Below are 22,076 nucleotides of genomic sequence, written 5' to 3' on the forward strand. Positions count from 1 at the left end.
TTGTAATTCTTAAAATATGCTTGCTAAAATCGAGCACTTTTTAAGAACCGAAAGCCTTGACTCCACTCCTGGTTGCCTTTTTTTTTTCTCTTCTTTTTTTGCTATGTCGAAAACCTGAAAAGCCTTCTGGAAATTCCCCAACGGGACATTCGGAGTCTTTTAGGGTGCTTGCTTCTAAATCTAGACTCAATTCTAACTTCCACCTTCGCTTCCAGCCATGTTCTTAAGCTTCTCCAGTTTCCAATTTTCTAAATCTTCAGCCTCACCCCTCGAATTATAGTCCAATCAAACTTTCCCTTCTTGAACCTCTCCCTTACGTTCACCAGAAAACTCTTAAGAGAATCACGTGGCCAAGCTTGTCCTTAATGGCGCTCCATAATTGTACTATTCCACCGCCCTTCCTCACCTCCATTTAGCTCCGCCTTGCCATAGTCTCGCTCCCCCACCCACTTAGGGTTTGCGCCTGCGCACCTCCAATTCAGTCGCCTTCCCTTTCCTGGCGACCAATCCACTTCCTGCCTCCGGTCCTTGGAATGCTCCTCCTCTCTTCTGGGGCCCTGGCTCGAGGTGCTGGTAGTGGCTGCCCTAGTGATTGCCTATATTAAAAATTCTCTTCGCTGATCCAGTGGGCAATTTGGATGAGCCACTAAGTGGATGGTGTCTATCCGAGCCTTTGGTATAGATTTCCTATCTCAGAACTAAGTTGGGGGGCCTTCAACATGTCAGAAGACCGAAGATCCAGCCTGTCTTGGATCAGGCAATCGCGCGGACAGCTCCTTCCTTTTCACCTCCCTCCGCCCCGCCCCCACCCGCAGCCCGGCCGCGCTGGTGAGTGGCGGGCGGGAGGGCCGGCGGGCGGAGGGAGGAGGGGGAGCTGAGGGAAGGCGGGCCCTCGGCTGCGAGATAGGTGGGGGGAGGGGAGGGGAGAGCCGGAGCGCTGGAGTTGGTGCTGGGAAACCCGGGGCTAATGTTGACAACAGGCTCGAGGTGAGTCCCGGGGAACCTCCTGCCCCTCTGCTCCAACGATCGGGAGGAAGCGGGGCCGAGGGGCACCGGCCTGGACTCTTCCTCCCTGAGGGACTCAGAGAGGCGACTCCACACCTCAGCTCTCCGGGGGCGGCGAGCAGTGGAGCGACCGTGGGTCCGGCGTCGTCCTCTTCAGCCCCGTCTCCCGGAGGCTCTCATGAACGCGGGAGCCTTCGGGCCGGGCCGGGGCAGGCATGGGGGGCGGTAAAAGAGAGGTGGCTACCCCACATGCCTGGGCCGGGCCTCGGGGCTGGAGGCGGGGAGCCTGCTGTGGCGGGGCGAAGGTGTTTGGGGGCGTGGAGTGGAGCGAGGGGAGGCTGGGGAAAGGTCTGGGGAGGGGGGCGAGGGAGCAGGGAGGGTGCGTGTGTGGGAGGATACGGAGTGGGAGACCGCCGTGGGGAGGCGGTGCAGGGCGAGAAGTTGGGGTTGGGGCAGGCATGGCCGCGGGGGTGACTGGAACCCCAGGAAGGGAGCGTAGCGGGGGGCGTGATAGGTGACGGGTGACTCCGCGGGAGACTCGCGTGGGGGGGAAGGGGCTCGGGGTGTGTCGGGGTGGGTGGGCACCGGGCTGTTTGCTTTACTTCCTTTCAAATCACGGAGACTGGTGGAGTCCTCACTTCGCCTTCTTCTCGAGGCTCCAGCACTCTTGCTGGTACTGTTGAACCAAGGAGGAGATCGATCACAGGATGTTTGGTCTCCAAGGTTGGCAAATCGGAGCCCGCTTACGGGACTGGGGGTCCGCACTGGTATTCTTAGAAGAATTTACACGTTGTGGTACATCGGACAGAAGTACAACTATTCCTGACCCTTGTCACCTATCCTAGTTTTTGTAGGTGTTCATAAAAATCGTACAGATCATTACGAAAGCCGTTTTTGAACTTGGGGCGAAATTTCTAAAACAATTTGAATGAGTTCTTTATATACTTGGACTTTTTAAAGGGTAAAGTTGAAGACTGGGAGATACTACCCCAGTGCACTTCTGTCCTTTGAAGATGTTTTTAAATTCAAAACACAGAATGAAAAGGTAAACCAGCATTCTCTGACTCTGTAGTATTTTCAGAGCAGTCTCATTGTGATTTCATACAGTCCATATGGTACTTTGCTAAGTAAGATCTTTAGTAGGGAAACTCCTCCTGAGTTTGCCCTCTTCCCCAGTACACTCCGTTGGTGTCTGTTTTACTAGACAGTACTTGTAACTTTCTTTTGGAAATTCAGAGTATATTTAGAAAACCAAATAAAATATACAGCTCAAGTGCCAGGGCACTATTTTGGGAGCTAGGAAGGTAGTTTTGAAGCATGGTTTCCTTTAAAGGTCTGGTCAAATATAATCATATTCAGTAAAATACTTAGAACTAATCAGATTTCAGTGACTAGATCACTAGTTTTTATATATTTGAGATAGAATCTGTTTAAAGTTACAGCTTTATGTAAACTTGGAACACATTACATGAAATATTTGGCTTTTTATGTGAACTTGCATTTATTGAAGTAAGAGTTTTAATATTTTGTTAAGAATAACACTTCTCAGTTTAATTTTTTTTTTGTGGTACTGTGTTTGAAGGTTTGATCTTGGGGCCTACACCTTGAGCTGCTCCACCAGCCCTTTTTTGTGATGGTTTTTTCTTTTTTGAGGTAGAGTCTTTCAAACTCTTTCCCCAGGCTGGCTTCGAACTCCAGTCCTCCTGATCGGTGCCTCCTCAGTAGCTAGGATTACAGGCATGATTACCAGCACCTGGCTTAATTTTTTTTTAACTGATGTAATATGAATGTGTATTGTCATGTGCTTGTCACAGTGTGTTTGAATTTTTTAAATTTTAGAGTCAGAATATAGTGGAAAAGAGCACTGGACAGCCACTAATTAGTTGCATTATTTTGGGTTGATTACACTGCTGCTGCTACCTCTGTAAAAATTGAGAATTGAAACAGGTAACTAACTTTAAAAATCTGTCCTCTTGTGCCGGACTTTTTAGTGTTCCGTGGGAAAGAGAGTCAATGTTTATTCAGTGCTTTTCTTCATACTAGTTTCTATGCTCAAAGTTTAGTAACACTCCATTTTGTTGGTGAATAACTAGAATGAATGGAAGAGTTAAGTTGCCCGTTTCCATAGATTGTAGGCTGGGATACAAACCTGAAGTTTCACTTCAAAGCCAATGCATATTATTTTCACAGGCTTCATTGCTACTTCTACATGAACCTTTAGATTTTTGTCATAATTTTATACACTGAAATTTAGTTTCAAGTGTACTATTGGATGTATGCTTCTAATATTTAAGGATGAAATGGTTCAATAAGATGTACCATGACTGGGCGCTGTGGCTCACATCTGTAATTCCAGCTATTTGGGAGGATCACAGTTTGAAGGCACAATAACCTAGACAAAAAAGTTAACAAGAGCCCCCATTTCAACATACAGACCTGGCTTAGTGGTACATATATGTCATAGGAGACATAGGAGAGATTGCTGCTTGGCAAAAGTAGACCCAACTTGAAAAATAAACTAAAGCAAAAAGGGCTGAACTTGTGTGTGGCTCAAGTGGTAGAGCACCTGTCTAACAAGCATGAGTCCCGAGTTCAAATCCCAGTACTGCTGGAAAGAAAAAAAAAAAGAATCTTACTGAGAATCTGTTTGAGTACGATTCGTCTTAATTTGTGAATGATTTATACAGTTTATTCCTGTTGTAGTTGTTTAAAACTTAATAAAAGAGTATTGTATAGTCAAAAAAAGTTGGGAATCTTTAATATATGGTGGTCTTTTATGAATTTGTCAGATACTAAGTGAGTTTCTTGATATTTTAGGAAAATTCAAGATTGCAGTACTGAGGATTAAAATCAGGACCTCAAGCTTGCAAGTGCTCTTACCTCTTGAACCCCTAACCCTTTTGCTTTTAGTTTGTTTTTCAGATAGGGTCTTGGTAACTTTGCTGAGGCTGACCTTGAACTGTGATCCTTCCACTTCCCACCTCCCTAGTAGCTGGCTTTTTTCTTTTCTTTTTCTTTTTTTTTTTTGAGATAAGATCTTACCAACTTTTGTCCAGGCTGCCCTCTAACCACAGTCCTTCTGTCTCTGCCTCCTGAATAGCTGCGATTAAGGTGTGTTTCCACCTTGTCCTGCTGAATTCAAGATTTAATTTTATATTTGATTTAATTTTATATTTGATAGGTTTGAACTCTGGGCTTCATGCTTGCAAGGCAGGTGCTTTACCACTTAACCACTTGAGCCACTCTACCAGCCCTTCTTGTGTTGAGTGTTTTTGAGATAGGGTTTTGTAAGCTATTTTCCTGGGTTGGCTTTGAGCTCCAATCCTCCCGATCTCTGTCTCCTGAGAAGCTAGGATGGCAGGTGTGAACCACTGGTGCCTGGCTGATGCCATTCTTTTTATTGTCTGAGAACTGTAGATTATCATGATCCTGAAATGTCGCTTGTTTATTGTACTTCACATCAGAAATTACAAATTCTATGTAAACATGTTTTTTCCGTGTAATGACTAATATCCCTAAATAAGATTACCTTATTACTGTAGCTGTTAAGTTGTCACAGTACTTGTCAGCCAGAGTTTGCCAGTAAGTTAAAAACATTATGCTTAACCATTATCAAGGACTCTTTCTATTTTTTAGGTTCATATTCTGTGATTTGTCATAGTCAGTGTCTGTGATCAAGTCTTCCATCTCACAGTTTGGTACTGTCAGGGTTCTTAACTTTGGTTAAGACTATGGGTTCAGATTTCAGCTCTGTCATCACCTGTAGTGGGCTTGGTCAAGATTCTTGGCAAGTCTCCTTTTACTCATAAAATACGGAAAAGAATATCCACCTCCTAAAGATTTTAGTATTAAACAAGGTAACGCATATGAAATTTTTAGTATGGTACCAGTGAGTAGCTATTTGTATTATACTTTTTGAAAATTTGTTTTGGGGACATGGTATTTTCACATTAAAGGTAGGTATTTATACTTTTTCATTTTTTAGCAGTAATTGTTTAAACAGAAGTACCATCCATTTTTTTGTTCTGAGTTTCAACAATGGGGTTAACGTCAGTTGATAAGTTTGGGTGTCATGTCAAAATAAATGCATAGAACATAGGGGTGAAGGAGAATAATAAAGTAAAGAGGAAAAGGGGAAGGCTAAGAAAAGGTGCAGACTACTAGCCACTAAACCACTGTGTACCTGCAAAATTTTTTTCTACTGACCCAGGTTGTCTTTTTTTTTTTTTTTTAAAGTACTAGGGCTGAATTCATCACACTTGCTGAGTAGGCACTCCGCCACTTTGCCAGCCCCTTTTTGGTTTTTTGTGTTGGGTATTTTTGATATAGGGTCTTGCTGCTCCCCCCTCCTCCCCATTCCTGGCCTTAAACTGGGATCCTCTTGATCCTTTGCCTTCTGAGTAGCTAGGATTGCAGGTGTGCGTTTCCAGTGCTTGGCTCCAGGTTGTCTTTTGGTGATAGTATTTTTTCAGAGTGAAGTACATTTGTGTGTTTATAAAATATTTACTATTGCAAATGTTTGGTTGTTAATTTAAAAACCTGTATTAGAAAACATTTAAGAGTACTTTGTGTTGTGTATCTTTTGTTTCTAACAATGAGAAGGTTAAGTAAATTTATACTTGTTTTTGTGTGTGTGTATGGTAATGGGGATTGAACTCAGGGCCTCACACTTGCTAAGCAGGCACTGTACTGCTTGAGCCACTCCACCAATAAGTAAATTTATGCTTCTTAAATAGATTTTGATTTTCTGTATACAAGTTTCACGTAATTTAAGAGTTAAAACATGAAGCACTGTCCTAAAGAAGTTGTATGAGCAAAGCAGTTTGTCTTGACTAGAGAAATGTGTTTTTGGAAATGAAAAGTCCTGAATTTTGCTGGGAAGTTCAGTTTTTTGTCTTACCATTTGTATTTTCCAGTTAAGTGTATGGAGCCTGTACTTGAGACTAGTGCTGTCCAATAGAGCTTTGTAAGTGTTCTGTATCTCTGCTGCCCTGTATGGGAGCCACTAGTCATGTAGGAAATTGAACATGGGCTTAAAGAACTGAATTTCACATTTTATTTAATTTTTACTTTAATTTGCGTAAACACAATGCGGTTATTGCAGTGATTTTCAACTGGTGGTGCTTTTGTCCCCAGAGATATTGGGCAATATTTGGAGTCACATTTGGTTGTCAGATCTGGGGAGATATTGCTTGTATCTACTACACGGAAAGCAGGGGTCTCTTAAACTTATTAAAATGCATAGAGTAGTCCTCCATTCCCCAAAAGAAAGATGATCTTGTGGGCTGGGAATGGATGAAGTATATAGAGTACTTGCCTGGCATGTGCAAGACTGGATTTGAGCTCTGGCACCAAGGAAAAAAAAATTATCTTGATCAAAATGTCAGTAGTGCTGAGGTTTGGAAATCCTGGGCTGGTGGCTGCTGGGAGGTATAGAACAGGATATACAGATTTTATAATCATCATTATGTTTATTAATATTGACTTGAAGGTTTGGTCTAATTTGAGAGAGTTAACAGTTTTTAACCTTGAAAGTCTGATATTAAGATTAGAGCAATGAGGTGAAACTTGTAAATCCTCAATTTTCTGTTTTGGCCACTGATTATAGGGGGCCAGAATTTTTGTTTGCCTCCTTATTGTAGCTTAAATACTTATGTTGGATATTGTGTGAAGTACTGAATCAGGCCTTGCCCCCCCTTCCCTTCTCTCATTCATGTGCATTCTCTCTTGCTCTTTTGTGTGGTAGTGGGGATTGAATTCATGGCCTTGACTTGCACATGCTAGGAAAGTACTCTACCACTGAGGTATATCCCAGCAAAAGCAATATACTTTTTTGTTTGTTTTGGTAGTACTAAGGATTGAACCCAGGGACTGAGGATGAACCCAGGACCAAAGCACTCTTCTACTGAGCTACATCCCTAGTCTACAGTATTTTTTAACACTTAAAACGTACTGGAGTTGAAAGTGATTCATTGTGTTCTCTGATATAATGATGTATTATTTTAGAGTTGAAAATAGTCTAGTCTGGGCTATGAGTACATGAAAGTTCCTTATATTGTATCCTTTTATGTTTGAAGTTCTCTTTAATTGAAAATTTAAAAAAGACTTAGGCACAGGCATAACTAATAATAAATAATAGAATGTGAAATATAACCAATGCATTTTTTTCCTTAGAAAAACTATTTATTTTGTATGTAGTTTTTAATCTCGTAATTGCCAAGTGGCTTTAATATGCTTTGTGTCACATCACAAAATAAAAGTCACTCCATCTGCAATACTGACATTCTTTTACTCTTTACAGATTGTCCTGGGTCACATAATGCCAGCTGAGCGTAAAAAGTCAGCAAGTATGGAAGAAAAAGAATCTTTACTCAACAACAAGGAGAAAGACTGCAGTGAAAGGCGGCCAGTGAGCAGCAAGGAGAAACCAAAAGACGATCTTAAGATTACTGCCAAGAAGGAGGTCAGTAAGGTCCCTGAAGACAAAAAGAAGAAACTGGAAGAAGATAAGAGAAAAAAGGAAGACAAAGAACGAAAGAAAAAAGAAGAAGAAAAAGTGAAGGCAGAGGAAGAATTAAAGAAAAAAGAGGAAGAAGAAAAAAAGAAACATGAAGAAGAAGAGAGAAAAAAGCAAGAAGAACAGGCAAAACGCCAGCAAGAAGAAGCTGCTGCTCAGCTGAAGTAAGAAAATTAATTTTGGTTATTGATGGGAAGATTGGAACACTTTGGGAAAGAAATGCTTATTTGGAATAAAACTTCCTGGGTTCAGCTTCTTGAGGTTTGGAGTAGCTTAATTTCTTCCATTAGTTCCACTGGCTAGTGGCACACTTATGGCGCTTTGATTGTTCAGCTTACATAGTAGTTATAATCTTTAATAAATAGATAGTGAGATCTGGATTTTTAACCTTTTTTATGGTATGGTAATACTTTCAGCTCTTTTTCTCACCAAAGTTCTTTATTATCTCTATTTTTATTTTTATGTTTTTTGGTAGTAGGGGTGGGTGTGCTGGGGATTGAGCCCAGGCACTTTCTCAGCAAGCACTCTGCAACCGAATTACACCTCCAGCCTTTTATTTTACATTTTTTTCTTTTCAAATTTTGATTTATAAAAATAGTCAGTTTTGCAGTAACTTTTTCTCCCTTCTCCCATCAAAAGAGTTTTTTGGTTTTTTTTTTTTTTAATTCAAAACCCAACTTTCTACTAGAAAAATTTCAAGCATATGCAAAAAAATAGAATGATATAATGAATAAGTCCCTCTTTTCCCTCAGAAATTGTTGATGCATCACAATTACCAGTTTTTTCTTCCTGGAATATTTTAAAGCATCATGTTACTTCATTATATGTTTTCAATACAGGAGAAAATTAAGTAGTGTAATGCAAACAAATAATGAGTTATGCTTTTTCAAAATGTACTTTCACTGCTAATATTTAATCCTGGGTTTGTATGTGGCTGGGAGATTTCCAAGAGATACTCACATGTCCATGTTCCCAGTGGTGGCTGCAACCTCTCTGTTAACATGTTGTAGCTTCCAGTGAAAAGAAATCATAGACTAATAGGGTAACTCAGGAATGATTATCTCAGAAAGATGAAAACTGAAGTTAGATATTCTTTCTTTTTTTTTGGTGGGACTGGGGTTTGAACTCAAGAGGCAAAGCAGGCATGCTACCATTTGAGCCATACCTCGAGCCCATTTTACTCTGACTATTTTGGAGATGGGGGTCTCATGGAACTATTTGCCCCTGCTAGTCTTAAACCACAATCCTTTCCTATCTCCTACTCCCAAGAAGTTAGGATTACAGGCCTGAGCCACTGGCATCCAAATTAGTTACATATTCTTATATCTCAAAGTCAGATTATCCCTTCCCTCCCACTGCCCAAGTATATTTCTGCAATTTAAAGTTCTTCCATCTTTTGAGTGGAAAAATGAGTATATCCTTTTAGCTATTCTTTTCAGGATAAATTGAGTTTATTTGTTTTTCATTAAAGGTTTTTAAACTGATAGTTCTCTTCTGGCTCCTTTCTGTAATTTATAACTAACTCATACTTGAATTTTTTTCCCCCCCCTTTGGTGGTACTAGGGTTTGAACTCAGGGCCTCACGCTAGCTAGACAGGCACTCTACCACGTGAACCATTCTGCCAGCCTTCCAGCCCTCATACTCGAAATTTTAAGACCCCAAACATAAGTACTTTATTAAAGGTTTGATTAATGCTAAGAATGGAAAAATAGAACCTAACATTTCAAAACATTTCAATGCATTTTCTTATAATGAGTATTATTTTTGTTTACCCAGATTGTGTAATGGTTGTTTTTTAACTGAAATTTTTCTCATGTATATTTTTTTCTATTTGCCCAATGCTTTTATTTGTTTTCTGTTTCATATTTTTCCCAAGCATATTATTTTATATTTTTCATATTGAACATCATGTCTTTAATCCATTAGCTTGCTTAGTTAACAAGATGATTGTTAATTTGGATCTAGTTATTCCAAATTCTTCATTCTACGACATTTGGTGTTATCAGTGTACTGGACTCTCATTATCTAAAGTTGTTAATAAAATTTCAAAAGTAATAAAAGGGCTTTTTGCACCTTTTTTTTCTTCTTGGATTCTCATTCTTAAGTGATTATTTTTCCATTGGCTTTTACTCTTGCATGATTTATAATTGGTGCTTCAAAATATGTATAATAATTTATTTTGTCTTTTACATAGGGAGAAAGAAGAATCCCTTCAGCTTCATCAGGAAGCTTGGGAACGACATCAGTTGAGAAAGGAACTTCGTAGCAAAAACCAAAATGCTCCAGAAAACCGACCAGAGGAAAATTTCTTTAGTCGTTTGGACTCAAGTTTGAAGAAAAATACTGCTTTTGTCAAGAAACTAAAAACTATTACAGAACAACAGAGAGACTCCTTGTCCCATGATTTTAATGGCCTGAATTTAAGCAAATACATTGCAGAAGCTGTAGCTTCCATTGTGGAAGCGAAACTGAAAATCTCTGATGTGAACTGTGCTGTGCACCTGTGCTCTCTTTTTCACCAGCGCTATGCTGACTTTGCCCCCTCACTTCTTCAGGTCTGGAAAAAACATTTCGAAGCACGAAAAGAGGAGAAAACCCCAAACATCACCAAGCTAAGAACTGATTTGCGTTTCATTGCAGAATTGACAGTTGTTGGGATTTTCACTGATAAGGAAGGTCTTTCCTTAATCTATGAACAGCTAAAAAATATAATTAATGCTGATCGAGAATCCCACACTCATGTTTCTGTGGTGATTAGTTTCTGTCGCCATTGTGGAGATGACATTGCTGGACTTGTACCAAGGAAAGTAAAAAGCGCTGCAGAGAAGTTTAATTTGAGTTTTCCTCCTAGTGAGATAATTAGTCCAGAGAAACAGCAGCCTTTCCAGAATCTTTTAAAAGAGTACTTTACGTCTTTGACCAAACACCTGAAAAGGGACCACAGGGAGCTCCAGAATACTGAGAGACAAAACAGGTGATTTTCAAATGTTTCTCAGAATTGAGAATTTGTTTTGGAGCTCGTACTTAAAAATGTTTAAAGTCTTCATGCCACTGAAAGAACTTATGGAAAAGGGCTCCTTACAGGTGATTTTTTAACATTCCAGGAAAACTTCAAAGTGTAACAATCTAAGTACTCATGTTTAAAATGTGAATCTGCAGTAGATTTTGTTTCTGGTTTTAAAAGAAATCTGGCAACTAGGTGGTGAATTTTGCTGTGTGAATATGCTTTCTCCCTGTGATTTCAAGAACTCAATAGTGAAGAGTAAATTTTCTTTTTCTGTCACTTTAACTTACCTGCTACTATTTTTCTATGTGTTTTGATGTCCTCTCTCTTTAGCAGGTTTGGTTTCATTGCTTTGAATTTTAGCTTATTAATGTCACTGTTACTACTTGCTCTTTTTAAGAAAATGAGTCATTCCTTAGCAGTGGTATTTCAGATCAAAAATTTGAGAAACTGCAAAATTAGCTATGAAAAATTTTGGATGCAATTCTGAAGTACATTTATAGGAGTCTTTCTGGGGGCAACCATTTAAAATTCTGAAGGAATAATGTACTGTGCCAGTGGTAATTGGGTGAAAAGTGAAAAGACCTGACTTATGAGCCAACCTTGATTATTAGAGGAATTCGTAGACACCGTGGTATTGAGGATCTGGAATGCCTTTTGATCAGCAGTTAGGATGCAGAATACCTTCTTCTGATCTCACAAGTCTAATGGGGGAGGACTGATTTAAGTAGTTATCACCAGAAGATGATTGGCTTAACCAGAAGACAGTAACTGTGTGTACAGTAGTATTACAGTCAGATAAGGTCAAGTAGGTACACAGACTATGTGGCTCAGTCCTGTGTCCAAAGTCTCTTAGGTGAGAATTATAGATGTCTATGTTGTTACCAATAATTCTTTTAAAAAGAAAGAAAAGGTAGGATGTGGTGGCTCACACTGTAATCCCAGATACTCAGGAGGCAGAGATTGGGAGGATTATGGTTCAAGGGTAACCTGTGTGTGTGTATAAGGGAGACCCCATCCAAGCAAACAAGCTGGGCCTAATGGTACATGTTTGTAATCCCAGTTATGTGGAAGTCATAAGTAGGAGGACTGTCATCTGAGACTGTCCCAAGCAGAAAGCATAAGACCCTACCTGACAAATAACTTAAAACAAAAAGGGATGGGTTAAGTGGTACAGTGCTTGTCTAGCAAGTGCAAGGTCCTGAGTTCAAACTCTAATACCACCAAAAAAGAAAAGGATGAAAAGAAAAGGCTGGGCTTGGTGATACAAGTCTATAATTCCAGCTGCTCTGAGGCTAAGGTAGGAGGATTGATTGAGTTGATAAATTCAGGACCAGCCCGGGCAACACAACAAGAGTGTACCTCGAAAATCAACAAAAAGGATTGCCACCCTTGTTTTGTATTTTTGAATGTTAATTATCGCATATTTAACACTTTCTAAGTGTGATTCATTTTCCTAGTTGCTTTGTCATTTTCCTCGTTTCCCCATATATTCTACCTATCACAACTGCTTTGTAAGTATGATAATAGTTGATAGTCTTACTATTTTAAGGGTTCATTTGTATATTTACTTTTGGCCACACAGAATCTTTTTTTTTTTTTTTTTTTTTTTCATTTTTCTTTTATTATTCATATGTGCATACAAGGCTTGGTTTATTTCTCCCCCCTGACCCCACCCCCTCCCTTACCACCCACTCCACCCCCTCCCGCTCCCCCCCTCAATACCCAGCAGAAACTATTTTGCCCTTATCTCTAATTTTGTTGTAGAGAGAGTATAAGCAATAATAGGAAGGAACAAGGGGTTTTGCTGGTTGAGATAAGGATAGCTATACAGGGCATTGACTCACATTGATTTCCTGTGCGTGGGTGTTATCTTCTAGGTTAATTCTTTTTAATCTAACCTTTTCTCTAGTTCCTGGTCTCCTTTTCCTATTGGCCTCAGTTGCTTTAAGGTATCTGCTTTAGTTTCTCTGCATTAAGGGCAACAAATGCTAGCTAGTTTTTTAGGTGTCTTACCTATCCTCACCCCTCCCTTGGGCCACACAGAATCTTAATAGTGATTTAATAATTACCTTTCCAATTCAGGATTAGCTAACAGGTAAGACGATTATTCCTGTGTCCATGTCCCAAAGGACTCGCTGAGCCATTCCAGCGTTGGACACATCTATTTGCTATGAATTCTTTGTTGTATCAAACTGAAATTTAGTTTCCATAAAATGTTTCTTTTTGATTTAGTTCTTTTTTTCTGATACAGATGGAATAAAGCTACTTAGTGTGGGCATTTATGGACTGTTGACCTGCTCACCAGTTTGAGAAGCACTGGCATGGGACGTGGGTCCTCTTTTATTCCCTTGACAGGGTCTCAGATGCTCGTGTACTTTGAGGATGTTTTTCTGTTCTTCAGGCTAGTTACCTCCAGTTCTTCAGTTTGTCCCATGGATTCTAGATACTTTACTATGCTCAGGACATTTGTTTTCAGTGCATTCTTTTTTCTCTGTGACCTCAAATTGCTTTAGCTTTTATAGCTGCCTTGTCATTCTTTTGATTTTTTTGTTAGGCTTATTTACACTAAAGCCTGATTCTCATATGAATTGCTGACAATCTAGTTCTTCCCCTTGAACTACAGAAGAAAAATTATCACACTTGGACATCTCTTTTAAGCTTAATTTAGATGCTTTTGGCATACTATTCTAATCTAATGATAGTTTTATCTATTGTCTATATGTGATTATTATATACCAGATAAGTCTGAGTACTTACCTGCTGGCAACCATCAGCTCTGACAAGCATACCTTCCCTTCATTTATTATTTAAGTCATTGATAAATAGCTTTGTGGCCTCTCTTGAGAAACTATCCATTTGGATATTGAAAGTTAATCTATGGCTATTAGAGGAGTTTATTCACCAAGTGTAGATTGGCATTAGCATTGTAGACGTCACTTATGGCACACCTTGTCTGTTTAGAGAGTAATTTGGGGTCTGTGAGAATATTAATTACCATACAAAATAATGAGCATATGGCTTAATAAGTCACTCATGCTTTAGGACACCTTTCTATAGTGAAGATGCAGGTATTTCAGCAAAAAAAGACCTGGGGGGAATGGATTAGATCGGCACAGAATGCAAACTTGGCCTAATGTTAGTCTCCCTCCTTCTAAGAGAGTACATTACAGCTTCCTACTAAAATGGTCAGTTTCTAAAAGTTTCTCATTTGTAGTCATCATCCTTACTGGATGTTTTCATGGAAATAAATCATGGGCAATAGTTTTTCACAAGATTTCTCTTAGGTGTGATAATGCTAGAAAACTTAAGTATCAACTTAGCTGGCAATTTAAGATTTATCTGTAAAGTTCTTTAAGCCTTCATTCAGTATCTTTAAAAAATCCTGTATACCATATAATTTTCAGTCTATGAATCATAAGTACTCTTGATCATTTTAATGTAACATGGCAGACAGCACTATTCTTAGAGGTTATATAATCTTACTCTATATGCATTAAAAGTCCACTCAGATTCATTCAGCCAGTTTTTAAATGTAGAGTTGTAAAATCTCTGATGTTTTCTTTAAAAACACTAGTGAGGACTGGGAGACCTGACTCAAGTGGTAGAGTGCCTGCCTAGCAAGCATGAAACCATGAGTTCAAACCCCACACCACCAGAAAAAAAAAAAAAGAAAATTAAAGACACTAATGAATGAAGGAAGTGATTGAATAAGTCATATTGCATCTGAACTGTTCTTTTCTTTTATTATCTTGGGCTGTGTCAAAGGTATTAGGTACTACTGTTAAGCCCCTGAGGGATTTGCAGTTTTAAGCAGACAAGATAGTTGATCTTAGGGTTGGGTGAATTCTAATACATTTGATCTGTAAATTTTTCTACTTAAAAGAATATTATGTCTTATGCTTTTTGATTAGGTGACCTGGAGAGTTATAGTATTTATAGATTTTAAATAATATCTAGTAATATTTGTCAATTTGGAGTTAGTAGTCCTACTTTCTTGCTAAGTTTTGCCTTCTGTTCAGTGTTCTTTATAGTTTGAAATTCATTGTACTTTGAGTATTATAGATAGAGGTCTTAGTATTTTTGACATTTGATAAAAATTGAAGAATGATTTAATTTTTATTGAATAACTTACTGTTACTTATATTTAATATAATTTGTTTCTTTCAGCATAGTGAAATGATGAATTCAGGTGTTAAATCAGAATTCTTGTTCAAATAATCTTGATTGTCTTAATTCCTTTTTTCTTCCTAATTGACAGAGTAACAAGTTTCTCTTTTGCACCTGTAAATTAGTAGCTTCATGCCATTGGACTACATGCTTAGTCCAGTGGCAGTGATTTGATTTTAAAGTTTAGTAAAATGTAAGTAGAGGGCTGACGGAGTGGCATAAGTGGTAGAGTGGTTTCCTAGCAAGCATGAGGCCCTAAGTTCAAACTCCAGTACCACCAGAAAGAGAAAAGTAAATAGAATGCACATTCTTCTTTCTTCCCCCCTTGTAAATAAAATCAGAGAAGTTTCATTAACGCAAACTCATAAGACATTAATTGACTGATGTTGAAACTTTAAAATATGTTAGCATAAAATTACCTTTTTTGTTTTTTTGGTGGCACTGAGGTTTGAACTCAGGGTCTCATACTCGTTAGGCAGGTAGTCTTACCACCTGAGCCACTCCTCCAGCCCTTTATTTGTGATGGGCTTTTTTGAGACAGTGTCAGAACTATTTGCACAGGACTGACTTCAAACCGAGATCCTTCTGATCTCCGCTTCCCAAGTACCTAGGATTGCAGGCGTGAGCCACTAGTGCCTGGCTGTGCATTTACTTTCAAGTGAGTTGTAAATTCTTATAGGTAGGTTGTTTGATCATTTGGTAGTATTTATGCCCTGTTTAGATGTTACTTCCTTTTTCTTTCAGACTTAAGGAGGTGCTAACAGTGTTGTGAGCCCTAAATTGTTACTTCCTCCTAGACAGTCTACTAATTTTGCTATAAGACTTTGACATAGTAGTTTAATAAATATTTGAGTGGGTACACTTACACTTTTATATATTAGTGTCTTTTTATAAGTTTATAAAACATCCATAACTATAATTATAAAATGAGACCAAAAGAAAATTTAAGATAATTCTAAAGCAAATTTTTATGACAAGCTAATAGAATACAGGAGACAAACAGTAAAACCCAATAGTTTTTCTTGGGTCTGCTTCATGATTGTTTTGTTCAAGATTTTAACTGTTCTGTTATTTTAAGTGTTTACACAGATCACAGTTTGAAAAGGATGTTCTATATTCTTGGCTAAATTTTTTTCTTTTTAAATTGGCTATAAGGAAGTCAAAATAATACTTGGCATTTAAGTTCTTGCCTTTTCTGCCCTGGAGTTTGGCAGGGTTTTTTTCCTTGTGAAAGCATTCTATTAGTATAATACATTACGTGTATGATCTTAACTGATCCTCACAGTAACCTAAAGGGTTACTATATTTTGTATATATACCTATATTTTGAAGTTGATAGATTTAGGGACTTAAGGACTTGCCCAATGTAACATGGATAGCCAGTGACAGAATTGGGTTCTTTTTCTTCAGTGTTGTGCTTTTCATAATTAAATAGTACTCATCATTTTAAGTATCTAGTACATATAATAGTCACTCAGTACTTATCAAATCAAATGCAAACAAGAACAGGACCCAAAAGAGGGTATAAAATAAGCACTGTGATCGGGGTAGACCTGCCTTTGCTATATGCATTTGGGAGACATTGTAATTTCAGTATAAAGTACAAAGAGGATAATTTTGATTTTAAGAGGAAACATAGTCCAGTATTTAAGAGCATGGGCACTGGAGTCAGACTGTGTGGATTCAAATCTTAGACCTGTCATTTACTCATTCAGTAATCTTGAGCAAATTAAATAATATCTCTGTGCTTCAATTTTTCTCATCTGTAAAATGATACAACAATATATTCTACCTCTGAGGTAAATATGAATCACAGTGAATTCATATGTGTAAAAAAACACTTAATAGTATCTGACACATTTTAAGTGTTCAGTAAAAACACTTAACACTGTATTTAATCTATTACTTGTGTAATCTTTCTGAAAAGCTTTTGAGCCAGAATTTCTCATATTGAAAATTGATATGTTAAACTTTTTTTTTTTTCCTGGAGATTGTCTTTTTTTGTAGCTTAGACTGACCTCAGTCTCCTGAGTGCTGGGATTACAGACATGTACCACCATGCTCAGCTAATAGCTTATTTTAAAAATTGTTTTTTAAAGACAATATGAAGCAACAAAGTAATCTATACAAAATAAAAGAAACAACAAAAAAATCAAGTAATAACAGTGGAAAAGAAAAAACAATGTTTTAATATGAGGCACTAATGGGTTTTCTTGTTTATGAGATAAAATGCTTAAGAGTGGACTATTTGATATTTTTTGTCAGTGTTGTAATATTAAGCTAGTAGTTTAAAAAGCACTTCCAAAATCAAGAATTGATGTACTTTAGGGATACTTCTAGATGGTGATGTCACGTCTATGTCGGATAAAAGAGGTCTTTTTTTGTATTTTTATTATAATAAATAAGACTTGGAATTTATTTTGTTTTCATTGCTTACTTTTCACATCTGTAAAAGGATCCCATGCTCCATATTATTCAGTAATATGAGAGGGAATGTACTAGTTAACCATTTAACAGCGATACTTGTGTGGTTGACTCCAGTCATGACAGGAATTGTCAGACTATGGCCTGGGGACCGCATTAGACCCATGACTAATTTTCATGTCGAGTATAAGAATGATTTTCTTTTTTTGTCTTTTTAAATGGTTGAAAAATCAAAAGCAAAATAATATTTTGTGCAACATGAAAACCCACATAAACTTCAAATTTCAGGGTCCATAAACAAAGTCATATTTATTTATTACATACTGCCTATGGCTGCTTTTGTGCTGTAACAGCAAGATTGAGTAGTTTTAATAAAGCCTCTACAGTCTGCAAAACTTAAAATTATTTACTATCTTCTTCTTTATTGAAAAGGTTTCCTGACCTCTGAGTTGTGACATTCTCAAATGAAAAGTTTCAGTTCAGCTTTATGTGATAGAGGTGATTCTAAAAAAATGATGTTTCTAATTAAGACGTGATGAATTATTTTTAGCCTGATTTTGCTTATATTTTCAGTGTTACATTCCCATGGAATTCATGTAAGAATTGGTGAGGGCTGGGGATGTAGCTCTGAGAAGAGTGCTTGCCTACCATGCATGAAGCTGTGGGTTTGAACCTCAGTGATGTGCTGCTGTGCAAAGTGTGACACTGATGTAAAGAAGATGTACTCTTTGGTCACATGTGTTGTGAATGTTTAGTTCCCTCGTGGATGTGTTCCTTCCTATTTGTGTACTGGGGATTGAACCCACCTAGGGCCTTGCACATGCTAGTGAGTACTCTGCCATTGAATTGCATGCCCAGCCTCCTCATAGAAGGTTTTCTAAAATTAGACTGAAAATCTTTCCTATGAACTTTGTAAAGTTACAACAATCTGTCACATACATAGAATTATAAATGTTTAATTTTTTTTTTTCTTGGCGGCCCTGGGGTTTGAACTCAGGGTCTCATGCTTGCTAGGCAGGTGATCTTACCACTTGAACCACTCCACCAGCCCTTATTTTAAGTCATTAGGTTTTCTAAGTGATTTTAGGTACCTCTCATGGGTTATTTTTCTGCTTTAGGTCTTACTACATCTGTGGATTTAGGTGTTTAGTAAATACATATTCAATAAATAGTGAATGTCCTAGTTACAAAATACATTCTGCAGGATATAGTTAGAAAATAAGCCAACCAAAAGCTGAGCTTTTCCCCTGAGAATTGTTTTCACCGAATCACTCACTAGTTAGTAATTTAGTGCTATTAAAGAATTTGATCATGGAATTGAGATGGGGAATGAGTTTGAGGAATGTCTCTGAAGTTTTAAAGTTTTAGTTTGGTTCCAGTAGGACTGGAAAGGAACTGGAACCCAGACACATGGATCCATCAGTGAATTAAATCACTTTTAATTGACCAAGTGCTAAGACCCAGGCAAATATTTGAATATGAGGTTGATACTAGATTAGGACTGCTCATTTTCTGGGTTTTTTTTTGTTTTGTTTTGTTTTTTCTTTTTTGGTGGTACTGGGGTTTGAACTCAGGGCACTCTACCCTTCATTTTCTGCTCTGATCATTTTGTTACCACGTTTTATAGATATATATCAGAAGTTCTTTGTTCTTGAGATAACCAGAAGTCAGAATTTGTTAGAGAAACAAATTTCCAGGTTATGTTATTCTGGGGTATTTTCCAGTTTCTTTCCAAGTACTAATTGAGATAATGTTGCATCTTAATTGTCATTAGAAATTTTGAAATCTCTTAGAACCATTATTATGTCTTCTAACATAATTTGCTTCAGAATGAACTCTTCAGTTTTTATCACCTCTGATAGTAAATTGCAAACATTTTAAAGTAGCTTACTTCTGAGCAGTATTTATTTAAATCATTTACTTAAGCTGGATGCCGTTAGCTGATGCCTATGATATTAGCCACCTCAAGTGACAAGCAATAAAAATCCTGGAGGAATTACTTTTGAAAATGACATAGTTTACAATTCACAGTTGACTTTTCAAAACCTACATTGTGTTTGCGTTGTAATTTATAAATTTCAAATGTTATACCACCACATAAATACTTAGTATAAACCAAATTGGATTCTGCTGTATAAGTCTTAACCATTTATACTAATATGGTGGGAATTTTGACTGTACACTTTATTTTCCAGTAGTTTTGCATTTGTAATCATGGTGACTGATTAGTATACTGTTGTAAAGTGGGAGCAGTGGTATTTCTAACCTCAAGAAAGCCTGGGCTTGGATAAATGGGTTGCTCTGTTAATATATGTGGAGTGGATGATTAACCGGTGCTTGCACTGTAAGTTGAGAATTGGCTGTATGGCAGATGTGGGCTTTTTCAAAAGATTATCTTCACTCAACTCAACTTTCAGAATAACTGATTCTGGTTTTGAACCCCTTCAAAGTCTGTTGGTTTTGAAAAGTGACTTGTGTAGATGTGTTAAATATTTTTAGTTCACTATGAGAGGAGTATGGTATAACAAAATAATTTTATAGCATATTGTTAAATATATTTCTTTATGAAATCATTGCAGAGGTTTAAAATTACCTGATTCTTTTTTTAACTTTTTGCTTTTGAAAACTTGAGTGCTAGTTGCAAAAATATTTTTGGTTAACTGTCAGGGGAGAGTGGTTATAACAAAATACTAAGTAATCTCGTTATTTAGTAACATTGTTAAATATTTTGCTATTTCTGAAGGCATACTCCACGTTTGAGGAAATTTAATTTCTTATGTTATTTTGATTATACTTATTTTAATATTTCAGGTATATCTGGTAAATGTGAGATAATAAAATAAGTTAGCAAAGAATGTTGTGTGAAATCTGTGCATTTCCTGTGTGACAACACACGATCCTGTCTTGATAAACTTATCAGATTATTTCCTCATTTGTTTATAGGCGTATTCTACATTCTAAAGGGGAGCTAAGTGAAGACAGACATAAACAATATGAAGAATTTGCCATGTCTTATCAGAAACTTCTGGCAAATTCGCAATCCTTAGCAGATCTTTTGGATGAAAATATGCCAGATCTTCCTCAGGACAAACCAGCACCAGAAGGTAAGATGTCCTTAAGTATAATTATTTTTTAATAAGCACTGTCACTTACTTTTAGGCTTGTCAAATGTACACTATTGAAAATTTAAGTTTTTAAAATGCTTTCCAAAAATTTGAATGAAAGTATGAAGACCTAATAAATAGCCTTCCAGAGCTACTTGAAGTAGCATCCCTAAAATGGGAAAGGTCTGTAGAGAAAAACCATTTACTCATATGGTATTTTTTTTTAATTTTAATTTTTTTATTATTCATATGTGCATACAATGCTTGGGTCATTTCTCCCCCCTGCCCCCACCCCCTCCCTTACCACCCACCCCGCCCCCTCCCACTCATATGGTATTTTGATGTGTTCCTTCAGATCCTTTTTTTAATAGGCATCCACAATAGGGACCTGTCTTAAACCAACCCCTCTTAAACCATACTTGGGGTTATAGAACGATTTACTTTGTCAAACAGGTAACAAGAATTGGACCTTGGAATTCTAATATTTCTGAATGTATCCTTATTTTTAATGTATTTGTTTTGAATGATACATTAACGTGTTATTTAGAACTAAAGCTTGCTTGGAAGTTCTGTGGGATTAATTTATTTTTAATATTATCTCAAAGGTGTTTTAAGCTTCCTTTTTGATTGTTTTTCTGTTGCTAAGGCTCCTAACATATTACTCTTATTTTGTCACATCAGTTATTTGATAAAGTAATTATGTTTACATTACATAAATACTAACAAACCATTAAGCTTAAAAATATCCAGCAATTCTATTTACTTGAAAATATTGAGGAGAGGGGATGATAATGGAGAATGATGGAGAGAGTGAATTAAACTATAATATATTGTAAGAATTTTGGTAAATGACACAGTGTACGCCCAGTACAGCAGCAATGATAATAATAATTTTTAAAAAGATAAAAAGAAAAAGAAAATCACTAGTGAAGTATTTGTAAAGTATCCTTATTTATTTATTTATTTATTTATTTTGCAGTACTGAAGTTTGAACTCAGAGCCTATACCTTAAGCCACTCCACCAGCCCTTTTTTATGAAAGGTTTTTTCAAGATAGGGTCTCATGAACTGTTTGCCTGGGCTGGCTTCGAACCACAATCCTCCTGATCCCTGCCTCCTGAGTAGCTAGGATTATAAGCATGACCCACCAGCACCCAGCTAGAGCATCCATTTATGTATAATACAAAAATGTATTTTGTATTTTACATCTTACTTATAGTAGAAAAATGCATTTATTTTACTATTTTTATATATAATCATGTGCATGATACCCAGTAAATTTTCTGTCTCAAAAATCGATGACATACACCAGCACTCTGATGGCCAAGGCAGGAAGATTGAGAGTTCAAGGCCAGCATGGGCTTCAGAGCCTGAATCTGTCTCTAAAAACAAAACAACAAAAAAAAATCAATGCATCTCACACTGTTTATTTATTTATTTATTTTGGCAGTGCTGAAGATCAAACTCAGAGATTTGTGCATGCTAAGCGTCAAGCATTCTACCACTGAGCTACATTCCCAACCTTTAAATTTTTTAAAAAGAAATTCCACTATAGAATTTGTGTTTTGGTTGAATTTGGGTGGTTTCTTAGAACTTTCTTAGTGTATTATAATAGTTTAGAACCAAAATCTTTTCATAATTAGCATCTTTTGGTATTGATTTTGTTGGTTTATTTATTGTTTTTTCCCTAAAAAAGTTACACTGAAATTTAAGCTCATTTTTCATTTAATTTATTTTTGTTTTGGTGGTACTAGAGTTTGAACTCAGGGCCTTGAGCTTGCTAAGCAGGCACTTTTCCACTTGAGCCACACTCCAAGCCCCCTTTTTAAATTTTAGATGACTTTAAAAGTAT

The 22,076-nt window shown here is 37.2% G+C and overlaps 1 protein-coding gene across 3 annotated transcripts in view; it reads left to right on the top strand.

The window, feature by feature from the left end:
- Window positions 1-869: 869 nt before the first annotated feature.
- Window positions 870-22,076, top strand: part of Upf2 (UPF2 regulator of nonsense mediated mRNA decay) — a 123,560-nt gene continuing 102,353 nt past the window's right edge. For all 3 annotated transcript variants that reach the window (XM_074056652.1, XM_020177095.2, XM_074056653.1), the window contains exons 1-4: window positions 870-987; window positions 7,307-7,686; window positions 9,718-10,497; window positions 20,065-20,225. In XM_074056652.1, coding sequence (XP_073912753.1) covers window positions 7,325-7,686; window positions 9,718-10,497; window positions 20,065-20,225 — 1,303 coding nt within the window. In that variant the 5' untranslated portion in view covers window positions 870-987; window positions 7,307-7,324. The remainder of the gene's footprint in view (window positions 988-7,306; window positions 7,687-9,717; window positions 10,498-20,064; window positions 20,226-22,076) is intronic.

Source organism: Castor canadensis, chromosome 15, assembly GCF_047511655.1.
Source record: "Castor canadensis chromosome 15, mCasCan1.hap1v2, whole genome shotgun sequence".
Taxonomy (NCBI): Eukaryota; Metazoa; Chordata; class Mammalia; order Rodentia; family Castoridae; genus Castor; species Castor canadensis.